This window comes from Egretta garzetta, unplaced genomic scaffold (assembly GCF_000687185.1).
Source record: "Egretta garzetta isolate BGI_Z169 unplaced genomic scaffold, ASM68718v1 scaffold125, whole genome shotgun sequence".
In the NCBI taxonomy this organism is placed as follows: Eukaryota; Metazoa; Chordata; class Aves; order Pelecaniformes; family Ardeidae; genus Egretta; species Egretta garzetta.
This window is the reverse complement of record NW_009259877.1, coordinates 401,610-415,236: the sequence shown is the minus strand read 5'-3', so window position 1 is coordinate 415,236 and position 13,627 is coordinate 401,610. Positions and strand designations below refer to the sequence as shown.

Sequence of the window (13,627 nt, the reverse complement as noted above, 5' to 3'; positions counted from 1 at the left end):
GGTATGTATATGAAACAGATGGCTGAGGTGTCCTCCTGTATCTTTCCTATACTGACGTAGGATGCAGCAAAGGCACAAATCCAGCTGCAGGAACCAAAGTCTGAGTGTCTGTAGGTAGCGATGCTTCATTAACATCGGTGCTTGAAAATAAAGGTTTAGAGATGTTTTGATGCCAATTTCCAAAGCACAGAAATTTAAATTTTTCCCACTGAGGCCTGTAGTGTTGAGGAATAACATGTAAGAACTATGGATTTTAACTCAGCTGCTAAATACTATCATTTCTGGAAAACAAAATGTGAAACCAGCATAATTTATAAAATTGAAATGCTTGGGATAGTTCAACCAGACATGGGATAAATTTGAAAGGCATCTATTTTAAAGCCTTTGAACCAAGATCATTTGGTCCTTACTTCAAAGCCTTCAAACAGTTGTCTTGTCCTGGGAGTGAAAGAGGAAGCCCTAGAGGAACCTGGGCAGAAAGCTGTGCAAAGAGGGGGAAAAGAGAGTCACGTCCTGAAATCTGACCCATACAAAAGAAGGAAAAGGCTCAGCTAGGAGTCAAACAGCAGGTCACAATTTCAGTGTCTTCTAAGGAAATGTCATCATTGGAAGAGGATGACTAGAATTTTATAACTAAAGATATCTGTTACAAGCCTGAAAGGAAACTTGGCACATTATGTGAAGAAGCAGCAGGCTGCTACTGTCTATGTGATTACAGAAAAATAAATTATATTGAGGACTGGATTTTAAAAATTTCTGATCTTCCTTTCTGAACAATAAGTATTTTTCATACAGCTGAGTCATGTAACAAAAGAAATATTTTTCTATTTTAAGATAAACTCTACACAAAAAGAAAAGTTCCTCAAAGAAGTGAAGAAGTGCTGGCAACTAAAATAACATTAATGTTATATAATAACATTAATTTTCATTTAGGGTCTGATCTGAGGTGCACTGAAGTAAATAAAACAGAGGGAATGTTGGTAGGCTTTGATTAAGTTTTTTATCTATTTTTCATTACAGTGACTACTAAGGAGATGCAAACATGACAAGGCAGTCTCTTGGTTTTGCAGGATCTGAAAACTCCAAACTCAAAAATGATTTGGCAACTAACAGCTTATCAGTAAGAAAAAGTTCATTAATTATTGTTACATCATACTTAGATCTAAAGTGAGCAAAGTTTAATAATGACATAATACTGTATTATAAAAGAGTAGGGCTGTTTATCTATAAAGTATACTCACAGCATGATTTTATTTGTTTGTTTTTCTTGTTCTTAACTTTTTCACAACACAAAGGTCCCAGTCTGGGCGAGAAATATATCAGAGGAAGTCGATCCCGTTCCCAGTTTTTCAGACCAAATTCTGAAAACCATCCCAAGCCACTAAAGCAAAATAACTTACACCTCAGCTGTCCCATGTAAATTCCCAAGAGACACTGCTCATAGGAAGTTCAGAAACAATCAGAAAAGGAAATTTAAAAGTTATGGTCCTGACATTTTCCTTTTCATGACACCTGTTTGGCTCAATGATCAAAATTTAACACACCCTCTACGTTTGGGCAGAGAGTGGTCTGGTCTGCAGCCAAGCTCGCACGGGAGGGTCTTCAGCCACGTGCAGTGGGAGTGAAGGATGGCCAGGTCATTGGCTTCTTTGCTTCTTCTGTGTTTCAGGACTTCCCTGGTCACAGCCCTGATTCTTATCCTGCTTCTGCAGCTGCCACTGACACAGCTTTCCACTGTCACTCAGCCAAACATTGTCCTGTTGATGGCTGATGACCTCGGCATAGGGGATATAGGCTGCTATGGGAATGATACTATCAGGTAAGGAAACTGAGCGTACCGGTGAAGAGAGCTGGTGTGTTATTTAATGTAAGACTGCAATCCTCTGCCCATCATCAGCTCTTCCAGCTCTCTTCAAGTTCATTTCCTGGAGAAATGAGAGGATTGCCCATGAGTGCCATTATCGGTAAATGTAAAGCACTACCAGGATTATCTCATAGCCTAGAGGGCATTCCCAGGGCAAGCTCTGCTATCCCGAGCTGCTTTACTGTGGGAATGTGTCAACCGTTCTTCTGTATTCCTTAACTGCCTGACATTGAGAAACACTAAGCTCTTACAAATAACTGAAGATAGAAATGTCCCATCTTTCAACATATCAGGCCTCATTACCTCATTTAGCTCTCTTTTGCCATCCTTTCTCAGTCTCACATCAAAATGCAGTACAAATTACTGCAGTGAGCTGTGTTACTAGGAAATACTTCTCTTTTCAGACCCAAGGACATAGAATTTGCCTTCTCTTTGAAAATCATGCCACTGTATTACTTGTTGGCTTCCTACCAGCTTGTCACTTCTTTGAACAAAACCAAATTTGGCATGATCACTTCCCTCATCCAGCAAAGATCTCAGAATCCCACCCTGATTGGCACCAGACAGCAAGTTTCTGAGAGGAGGCTGATGATCATAGGTAGCTGATGGGGCTCTGCATGGCTGGACCTCCACTTCAGCATAGCATCAGCCCCAAGGCCTGAGTTTTCTTTTCAAGAGAAGTGGGGTATATTTCTGCAAGGCCTTTCATAGGACTTGGGAAACAAGAAGGAATGACTGGCTTGAAATTTATCCTGATAACAACTGTCAATGAAGAAAATAAATTAAGAAAAAAAGTATTTCCTCATCACTTGAGAAAATTAAAATAAAATTTAGAAAAAAAATGTCCTGGCTATCTTCAAATAGAAGAAACCTCCCAAAATAAAGATAAATATATTATTCCGCATCCCCATTACCTTGAAGACCTTCTGAATGATATCTGACAGGGTTTCTTGCATTTTTAGGACCCCAAACATCGATCGCCTGGCCAAGGAAGGAGTGAAACTGACCCAACACATCGCTGCAGCTCCACTTTGCACCCCCAGCAGAGCAGCTTTCCTCACTGGCAGATATCCCCTCCGATCAGGTTTGCCTTGCAAAACCAAGCCACCTTTAAACTTTGCCTTATTGCTGATGGGAACAATGTCATACAATTGCCACAAAAGAAATGAGGGTGCGCAAATAGAAGGGGTGCCACAGGCACGTCATCCCTCACTGAGGCACTCAAAGACACACCAGCTAGGTCTAGTACCTGTGATGTGGCATCTAGGTTTATGAGGTACAATGAACTGACCCGGGGCAAAGAAGAAACAGCTCTGCAGAGCAGCTTGCTCCCCCGCAGCTCACAACTTCGGTTGCGTTTTAGTGCTCTATTGCACAGATTGCAGAAAAAATGGGGTTAGTACAAAATGTTACATTCAAAAAAGTCATTACACAGAACATGAATAATAATAACACATTTCTAAAGAACTAGTTACATTAATTTCTGTCATGGGTGACGACCCATCAGGTATCAGAAACAGCTCAACCCTGCAGAGTAGATCTATGCAGATATGTGTCCATTCCCTCCAGTTGAGGTGCAGAGCGAGTCGTTTACAGGAAAGCTTTGTTACCTATGTGTCAGAACTCATCTATGAAATAATACTTTGACAGCTATATTATTTTTCCCAGTTCTGTTTTTGAAGAAAAAATACTACCCTGTCAAACTGCATGCCTGAGATGAAGAGGTATGAAAAACAAATAGCTCTACATGTTTTTAACAGCGGCTCTCTAATGCTTGTTCTGTTGCAAATGATCTTTAGTGCCTTCATTCCCGAGGCATTTTGAAGTTGACATGTCATCCTACTTTCATCATGACAGCTTCCACTGAGATAGATAGCTTGAAAACACATGAGCTTGTACAGACTCTCTCCCACTATAACAACAGAACCAGAAACATTCAACACTTCCATGACAGGTTGTACTTCACATCATGTTGCATAATGGGGTTACACTAGTATATAATGCTAAATAACAGGGTGTAAACCTGCAGGTGAGGAGAAGATTATGGTGCTAGATAGCTACTCTGTGGGTTTCAGAAGTCAGATGCCAGCCATACCATCACACAAGGAAATCTTGAGTACCCTGGCAGACTTATGCAAGCTGACACAGGGCTGAAGTCTCCTTACCCTCCTCCCTGCCCTCACAGTCACGCTAAGTAAGTGCACTTCATACATCCTGGATGCTACTGTGACATATAAAAGCTCCTATACAACAGTGTCATTCTGAATAAAATAAAATAACAAAATAATAAAATAAAATAAAAAGTCTAATTATCAGATACAAAGATGAATAGGTTTTATATAATGGAGGGACTTAATTCTTTCTTATTCTTGTCCAGTGTCCTAGATTAATTTCCCCAAACAAACAGCATCAGGATGAACTTTTAACACTGTAATACTAATGAAACCAGGAAACAAGGAAATGTGTTTGATGAAAGTACTCTACCAGTTACACTTACTAAGATTGTTTATTATTGTATTTTGTAGGGATGGATGCTATAAACAATTACCGTGTTATTTTTTGGAATGCTGGCTCTGGAGGGCTTCCTCCGAATGAAACCACTTTTGCCAAAATACTGCAGCAGCAAGGCTACAGCACAGGACTGATAGGTATGGGGACATTCCTGAAGAAGGTCTAGAATGTGTTTCACCTGCACATCTTACTCAAACCATTTGTTTTAGTTGGCAACTGCTCATACCTCAGTTGTAATATTTTTATTTCCTGATTTAAGAATATCTTGTAAGAAGAAATCCCAACCAAAAAGAATTTCTCTTAAAAGAACAAGCATCTGATAAAGAGGATAAATTTTACTGTTGACCTTCTTTCAAGCACAGCTGTGGTTGTTAAAATACATGATGGAAAATATGTTAATATTAGTTGAATACTGTTCTACCAGGTATATGATAACTTTTCCAATGCTATTTCATAAAAAACAAAAAAGTGAGTTCCATATAAATATGCATGCCAATGCTTTACACAGAGCAGATTCACAACAAAAGGGATCAGCTGCTACTTAAAACAATAGAGCCAGTTCATAATATCACAGGATTTGGCCTTTCAAAACAGAAACAAAGTAATTACTTTTTCTTTAATTGCAGCTTGGCACTATGGATCACCAAGATTTCAGTACAACCTACAAAACGTCACGTCCTTCAGCATAAATAAGAATTTCATTTTGCTTTATATTTTACAGGACTTTTTTTTTTTTTAATACAGTTGTAACTTTTGGTCATAATCTAGTTGCACAAAATTATTTATCTTAGGTATGTCACATAGTTCCACAGAGTGATAAAACACACATGTTCCTGAGCTGAATTTTCAGCTATTTGCCCTCATCTGAGCATCTAAATATCAATATCCAAAATCTATGTCTGACACATAAAAACATTGGCTGCACAAATATACTGAATTTACTAATAAAAGATTTGTCTCCACTTTGCCAAAGGAATTGCTCTACAGGGAGACTGTGCTGCATCTCTCCTAGAAGCTGACTAGCAAAAATGGGCTAGCATTTTACCTGCAGGCATCTCAGCTAAAATCACACCATAGGCACCAAAAGCGTCACTTAATTTAACTGGATTGACAGATTCTGATTAATTGCACCTGAGGGGATAATGGAAAGCGCTTGTGATATGACACAAAAAAACTCATAAGAACAACTTTACATTCAAGTCATGAAGCAAGAGATCTTACAAAACATCTCCCCACATCACCACAGTTGAATGAGCACCAGACTCACCCGAATGGTTTGATTGTTTTGCTCTGAGCACAACCAGTTTAATTGCAGAGTTAAATCCTGGTAATAACCTGAAGCTTGATGTGATAATGAGAGTTTTTCTTGGGAAAAGCGTTGGAGATTCTTTGTAGTCAGAAAGCCAATGTTGTATAACTTATGCCCTCAAAGATTAACTTATCTTAATTACACAGTTTATCTTCTGGAGATTTGAGTCTTTTGTAGCATGTCAGAAACCTTTATCAACCTCAGCTGGAGATTTAGGTGTTGGAGTGCATCTGAGGTCCACGGATACTTTAGCTGCACCTGTACTTATGACCAATGCATGTCTGTATTGATTACAAACCTGTTTCATTGTATCACTGGCTCTAAATACGTCAAGAGGTAAACTGAGAAGAGATTTTAGCTGAAAGCAATTCATCCACCTAGACTAGAAATTTCACTCTTCCTTTATATTTATACCCCAAAACCAGCAATTTTTTCCCCCTGAAGTAGTTTTTTTTCTGCTTCTACTGTGTTGCACAGCAATCCTGTTGAAACCTGCTCAGGGTTGGGTGCTAGTATATGTATTGGTAGCATAGTGAACCATTTGTTTAGAATAATATCCTTCTGTAAGTACACAGTGCTTTACTCCACAATAAGAACTAGTTGCAAATTAGTTTTCAACCAATATTCTAAAAGTTTATTTTGATTTATAGATCTGGTATCCAAGGCCTGCATTACATCAGAGAGGTAATTAATGCAATTAAACTGCATCTCTCTGATGAGAGGTAGATTTTTTGTTGCTTGATTCGGATATTCACAAGCCTCGGTGTTTGAGCCAAATGAGCAACTTGTTATGTCTCTGTGTAAGTGCCTATACCAGTTTATTTCAGTAGACTGGAGGGAAATCAAAAGCATGCTTTTGATGTGCCATTCATCATAATAGCAGATATATGTTCATAATAAAGAACAACTTGTATTGGAAAAGGTCAGGGGATGTTCCTTTTGATACATGAAGGATTCAGAATTTAAAAAGAGGCTTTAACTTTTTAAAGTTGATGAAATACAAATAAATAAGTGGCAAAAATACTTATAAAACAAGGCCTTTTATTCTTATCCGGTATACAGAGATATTATTATCAGCAAAGTTACTTATGCATGTACAGCTTCATGAGAAATCCTGAGCTCAGGTTCTTCTGGATCTGGTGATTTGTCTGGCTAACCCACTGCTGGGCTGCCAGTTACTTGACCACACCATCCATAGCTTCCCTTATCAGTCTGGCACCAACACGTCGCTGAGTACTGCCATAGTCCTGACACCAAGCCGTTCAAAACTTTACAGAAATAAGTCTGCATAGCATCTTGAAGGTAAAGAGGCAACAGAACAATGTTATTTTTCCCTGTGCTTACAAAAGGACTTCTTGCTCCTATTTCATCCCTGACTTCTCTAGGAAGGCCATACATTCTTGCTTGGTTCTGAAAACCTGATTTTTTCTCAATTTCTAGTTCCCTTTATACTCCAAGTTTTTTTACATTTGATCAAAACTACAGGACATGAATATATGTAGAGAGCAACAATAATTCCAGTGGAAATTTGTAATTTATAGAGGTTTGACCTTTATCAGTTGTAAGATATATCCCATTACATCACTACATACTAGGCATATATGTGTAGGACGAAGAAGTTATCACAAGTAGGACAAAAAACATCTTTTGAGAAATGTTTTGTATAAGGAAAAGCCTGTTTTTAAACAAAACCTCTTTACATTTTAATAATCTCTATTTTCAGGGAAGTGGCATCAAGGTGTTAACTGTGAATCCCGCAACGACCATTGTCATCACCCTTTAAACCACGGGTTTGACTATTTTTACGGGATGCCTTTTACGCTAATAAGTGACTGCCAACCAACAGAAACACCAGAGATGGACAGAGTCTTTAGAAGGAAACTCTGGCTTTACACTCAGATGATTGGCCTCGTTACACTCACAGCTGCCCTGGGAAGACTGACTGGATTGATTTCAGCCCGCTGGAAAACACTGGCCTGCCTCGCTGGGTTTAGTCTCCTGTTCTTCCTATCCTGGTTCTCAAGTTACGGGTTTGTACGATACTGGAACTGCATTATGATGAGAAACCATGAAGTTACTGAGCAGCCAATGGTGACAGACAGGACTACCTCCCTTATCTTGAGAGAGTCCGTTTCATTTATTGAAAGGTAAAGTGTGTTTCCTTTGATCACGTTTTTTCTGCTCCTTGCATGTCTTGCAACTTTCAAACACCATTTTCTCATGTGAAGTCTTTATAATTTTTATAATATTGTCTAGGATTATAAGTACTGTTATGCCTATTACTTCTGAATAATGTTAATAATGATATCACATTATTAAACAAAAAAAAATTAACTGCTGCTTAAAGATGTCTGTTATTCCTAGCTTCACTAAAGCTGATAACATTTCCAAATTTCCACATGTTGGATTGAATATTTCTAGGCTATTTTGAGGAAATACACATTTCTATCAACAAGACCAACATTGCAGCTTTAAGGGATAGCAGCTGATGGCAGAAATGCACGTGTGGGCCAGGGAAGGAAAAGTAGAGCTGTGAGGTAGCCTTATCGTACGGACTAACATGTGGGCAACAGCGGACAGGAGATGAACCTCTTCCCTTCATTTCAGTAGTGCTGTGGTGGTTTGCAACAGCAGAAAGTGGAGCTTCAATCTGAAAATTTTCAATGTATGATTCAGGGAATAAAGAGGGTCATTTTACATAGGCCAAACATTATTTTATCATTCAGATCCTAATCACTGGTTTTTAATACCTTACAAAGTAAGAGGTTTCTGCAGTGGTTGTTGAAATATGTATACACACAAATGATGATATCATTTTCCATTATGACTGACATCTGTATCTATTGAGAACCTTCCTCCCTAATAACAAAATCTTGACTTCTGTTTTTTAGAAACAAGCACAAGCCATTCCTCCTCTTTCTTTCCTTTTTACACTCCCACACCCCTCTCCTTACCACAGAGAAATTTCTTGGGAGGAGTAGCCATGGTTTATATGGAGACAATGTAGAGGAGATGGACTGGATGGTGGGTAAGTCACCACAGCAAATAACGTCTCCAACTACCTAATACCTAGGTCTGAATATATAATAAAAAAATGCAGTCATTTTTAAAGAACAGGAAAGAGAATAAAAAAATAGAAGGAAAAAAGTATTAAGCTTTTCACGAACATCTGCCAGTCTTGTATGAATACTGTTGGCTTATAGTGTTGGCTTTTTATTTTCTCCAGGACTGGACCAAATACAACTTTCTGTTCACTCAGGGGTTTTTGTCCAGTGTTTACCAGTTTTAACCATGTCTTATTGGCTCCTGTCAAGGAGCTCTCCTGCTCTTCTTACTAAATACTACATGAACTGAGAATTATTTAGTTTTCTGTGGTTATTGAATATCAGGTAATTTCAGCCTCTTATGCTCATGCCTTATCTATTTCTAAGGAGGACACATCAGGAGGTTATAAAACCAATAAACAAATTAATTCCAGATGTAAACCAGGTTATTTCTCTGAGACTGAATATTTTTCAACCCATTCACAAATCCAGAAACGTTCATAAATGTTAATTGATATGCCCCCAGAAATTATATTCATGTTATTTTTCAGCCTGTTTTCTGGAGGAGAAAGAGACTTATTTATCACCCAGTCACAGCAGAGGAAAGGTAGCCCCATTTGAAAAAGGGGTAAGAATCAGGTACACATACAGAAAGAATTGGTTTTCAGACCTACCTGTCAAACACTTACACACCACAAATTAATTAAGACCATCAGAAACAGTTCAAGAATGACTTGTAAATAAAAAAGAACTATATTATTAATGCATATTCTATCCAGTCAGTAATTTAATGCAAATACTAACTGTGGTCTAGACAATGTAAGATGAGGATACATGAATTTTTTTTTCCTTGTTTCTCACGATGGCCATCATCTGTGTAGAATTTAACTTTTCTGGGACCTTGGATCATGCTTTCTTTCCATACTTTTACAGCAGACTCAACTTCTGCCCTTTACAATACAGGCTTCTCGTCTGTGACTGCGGTTCTTACACTCCTTCGTGATAATACTAATAGTAAAGGCATTACAGCACATCATGAGTTTTCTGTGCTTTTACAGACAGTGAAATCACAATTACAAATCTCTGCCCTAAAAAAACTCTTCTTTTAAACAATGAGCAGCCCTACATAGATAAGAAATTACATTGATAAATGTTTATAAGTCAGAAGCTAAAATTTGTGTAGTGCCACCTATATTTTTGGGTTTTAATACACACATATTCCTGTGTTTACAGGCCAGGTTCTAGATGCTATTGACAAGGAAGGCTTGAAAAATACTACACTAATTTACTTTGCATCTGATCATGGTGGATGGCTGGAAAGAAAAGAAGGCAAAAGACAGCTGGGTGGCTGGAATGGAATATACAGAGGTAAGAGCTGTCAGGGAGGGTGACAGCCCAGTAAAGTACTCAGGGCACCCCTAAATCTTAGTGAGACTGTACGCTCAAGGAGTAACAGTGTTTTATCATTGAGAAGCAGATTTGTCTCATTCTAATTAGGCATTTAAAAATTTAGACAATTCTAGCATGTGCAGGTGTTCTTTATAAACATGAATTCTCAAACACACATTTCCTCCTGAGACAACAGATCACAAGGTAATTTGGATTAGGACCGTGTAACTTCTCATTAAATATTAGTTGTACCTTACATCTGAACCTTTGTTTTAACAACAGGTATGTTCTAGGATAGTAAAAGAAAGACAAGATCTAGGTTGGGAAATCACTTTATGCCTGTGGATTTTATCCACGTGGAGCTCTGATGGGCCAATGTGTTTGTAAAACATTAGAAGGGAGTAAGTGTGCAAAGCCACTCAAGGGGTCTAATATAGCGAACACACTTTCACTGATGCTGAGGAGAAGGAGCTTAATAGTATAACCAAAACAGTAAAGAAGGTTCATAAAGGTAACATCAGGCAGCTTATGATAATACGATAATATTTCTCTAAAATTTCTCTGTTTTAAATGAAACATGAAACATTTTTTAATGAAAAGTTATTTTTTTTATGAAAGGCGGAAAAGCTATGGGAGGCTGGGAAGGAGGAATCCGAGTCCCAGGGATATTTAGATGGCCAGGAGTGTTACCTGCAGGCACAGTTATTGATGAGCCTACAAGCCTTATGGACATTTATCCTACAGTGGTTCATCTGGCTGGAGGGGTGCTACCCCAGGACAGGTACAAACACAAGTGTCTTTATTCCTCCTTCTCTCCCAAGACAATGGAAAATCTACTTTGGAAACACATTCTGAGTCTGACATTTTCTTTTTCACTCCTGCTCCTTTTCTAGACACATAAATGTTACCACATCCCAGTCACCTCTTCTCTACGTTTGAGATTCAGCATCTATCTCAATCTTCTACAAGCATCTTCCTCATTCAGAGTTGCTGGTTCCAGCAAGAGGTGTGCAGAGGGAACGCAGTCCTGTACAGCCTACCCCAGTCTGATGGTCTCCATTTTTTCTGCTAGGGTAATTGATGGCCGGGATCTGATGCCTTTACTGCGAGGAACAGTTGAGCAATCAGAGCACCAGTTCCTGTTTCATTACTGTGGCATTCACTTGCATGCTGTGCGGTGGCACCAGAAGGACAGTGAGTACAGAACTTCTTTCCCAAGAATTAGGCCCAATCTACAGGAGGGCAGATTTGTCTCGTGCATTTTCTCTGGGATTGCAGCTTGCCAAGTAGTTCCAAGTGTAAGGTGGTAAAGAACTTACTAGTATTGCCTGTATTGTGTGGCACAAAGAGTTTGTTCGTGGCTTCAAGGCACGTGGCATGCTGAGCAGCCTACTGGAGCACAGGACGTGTCTCACCCACCTATCTAAATGCAAGGCCTGGGGATCCAAGCCCTCCTTGTCACATGGAGAAGTCCTTGCCTCAGTCCTTTGTCTGTCCTTCTGCTGCCTTAACAAGGAAGGGAGCCATGGAAATCCCAAATCCTTTTTTCATGTCTTCATAAAAAACAAAGTCAGGTATAACTGATACTTGCTGAAAATTCTGGAGAACTTTCAAACATCAGAAACCATTTTACATTATTGGTTTAATTCTGTGGCATTTAATTTCAAATGAAATTATAATACTGTATCACCTAATAAGTCTGGAGCTGAAATGCAACCAGAAACAAACTCTAGAAAAACATTTGCTCTTCTAATGCCTTGTGATAACCACCAGTGTCATTGCAAGCTTGCTTTCTTTCCTGCCAGGTGGAGCCATCTGGAAGGCTCATTATGTGACCCCTGTCTTCCATCCACCTGGGGCTGGGGCTTGCTATGACAGAGGATTTTGCCCATGTTTTGGGGAAGGTGTGACCCATCATGACCCTCCATTGCTGTTTGACCTCTCACGAGACCCTTCTGAAGCCAAACCCCTGTCAGCTGACACTGAGCCCCTCTTTGATACTGTAATAAGGAAGATTGGAAGAGCCATAGAAGAGCATCGCAGGACGCTGACTCCAGTCCCAGAGCAGCTCTCCTTGTACAACGCCGTGTGGAAGCCGTGGCTGCAGCCGTGCTGTGGGACGTTCCCATTCTGTTGGTGTGATAAGGAAGGTGATAATAAACTTGCTGACCAATAAAGGAAAGAACCAAAGTTACATCCTCAAAAGTGTTTTTAGGTCAGGAATGTTTTCTTTGGGGTGTTGATTGGTGGGTGGCTTGGTTGGTTGGTTAGTTGGTTGTTTTAATGGAGCCTTTGTATGAGAATTGTTCCAGCAAATGGCACAGTTTTTGGTAAAGGTGGTTTTAGGTTGCTCACTCTCAGGGAGCGAGCAAGACAGAATGATTTGAAGAACATGTTTTAACTTGCATCTATTGACAACTGCATGAATAGTTCAAATGCACTGAAGCAGGCCAAGATTAGAGCTGTACAAGTAGTGATATAAATTTTTGTTTGTTTATGAATATCTACTTAGAAGCTTTGCTTTGTGTTTTTGTTCTGAATTTCTAAGTAATTCGGGGACTCTTAATTTTATTATCCTTACTGGTGATGCATGAGGTGCCACTATAAAAAAAATTTGCAGATTATTGCCTCCAAAATAATTCCAAAACAATTTTGCCCACAGTTCCTCACAGAATCTCCTTTAAAAGTAGCTTCCTTCCTTCCCTGTAGCTACTCCTTCCAGCAGCAGTGAAGGTGGCAGCTAATTAATCCAAGGCTTCTGGATGAGAAGAAATTGCCCAGATGAGGCATAAAGCTTGGAAACGCGACAAGCTGGGTAACTGCTGTCTGTGCTTTCTGAGAAGGACGGGAGTCCTCTGACTGGAGTCAGCCACTTGTGATGGAGAACGCAAAAGGGAAAGGAATTTCCCTTTTCGAAGCTCCCACTGCACCCAGCTCCCAAAGCAGCAAGGTCATAGCGGCACTGATGGTCACAGAAGTGCCACACTCCTAACAAGTTCAGTCATCTGGGCACAGGATTGCATGAGTCACCTTGCTGCCCATATCTCAGTCATGACTGGTTCCTGCTAAACACGTCGTATGTTCGGAAAAGACTCTTCGAAAGATGCCCATTACTACTTATGAAAACAAACGAACTATAATTTATTATCTTAAAAAAAAAAGCAGAATTAAGGTATTTTCTGCTTCACAAGTTAAATTTTCATCCCACAAAACAGCTAGATTTACTTAGATCTATCTCCTTTGCTGCTGTAAATTCAGTTCTTTCCTTCTTTGTGTTGAAATATTTGTTCCTATTAAAGTAGCCCTACAAGAAATACTTTTCATTGTAGGGTACAATATATATCTGTTCAAATAGACAAGTTTACACTGGTATATCTGAATATGTAGGCATCTGAGAACACGATTTGCCCATTTGATTTATTTCACTTTCTTTTTACTATTTTTCTATCATGTCAGGACCCACTTCAATTGTTCATCTCCTTTGACAAATGTTCACTTTATGTTTGTTTT

General features: G+C 39.2%; 1 protein-coding gene across 1 annotated transcript; it reads left to right on the top strand.

Moving 5' to 3' along the window:
• The first annotated feature begins 1,094 nt into the window (after positions 1-1,094).
• LOC104127468 (arylsulfatase D) lies at positions 1,095-12,293 on the top strand. Its single transcript, XM_009640139.2, has 10 exons — positions 1,095-1,120; positions 1,670-1,819; positions 2,827-2,948; positions 4,390-4,512; positions 7,408-7,831; positions 8,576-8,712; positions 9,962-10,096; positions 10,736-10,898; positions 11,190-11,311; positions 11,923-12,293. The coding sequence occupies exons 1-10, from the start codon at positions 1,095-1,097 to the stop codon at positions 12,291-12,293; spliced, it is 1,773 nt and encodes a 590-aa protein (XP_009638434.1).
• The last annotated feature ends 1,334 nt before the right edge of the window (positions 12,294-13,627 follow it).

Excerpts from the sequence above, each read along its gene's own strand:
- LOC104127468 (XM_009640139.2), top strand. The coding sequence starts at position 1,095 with ATGATTTGGCAACTAACAGCTTATCA. Across the intron at positions 7,832-8,575 it reads TCCGTTTCATTTATTGAAAG|AAACAAGCACAAGCCATTCC; the intron begins GTAAAGTGTGTT and ends TCTGTTTTTTAG. Across the intron at positions 10,097-10,735 it reads CTGGAATGGAATATACAGAG|GCGGAAAAGCTATGGGAGGC; the intron begins GTAAGAGCTGTC and ends TTTTTATGAAAG.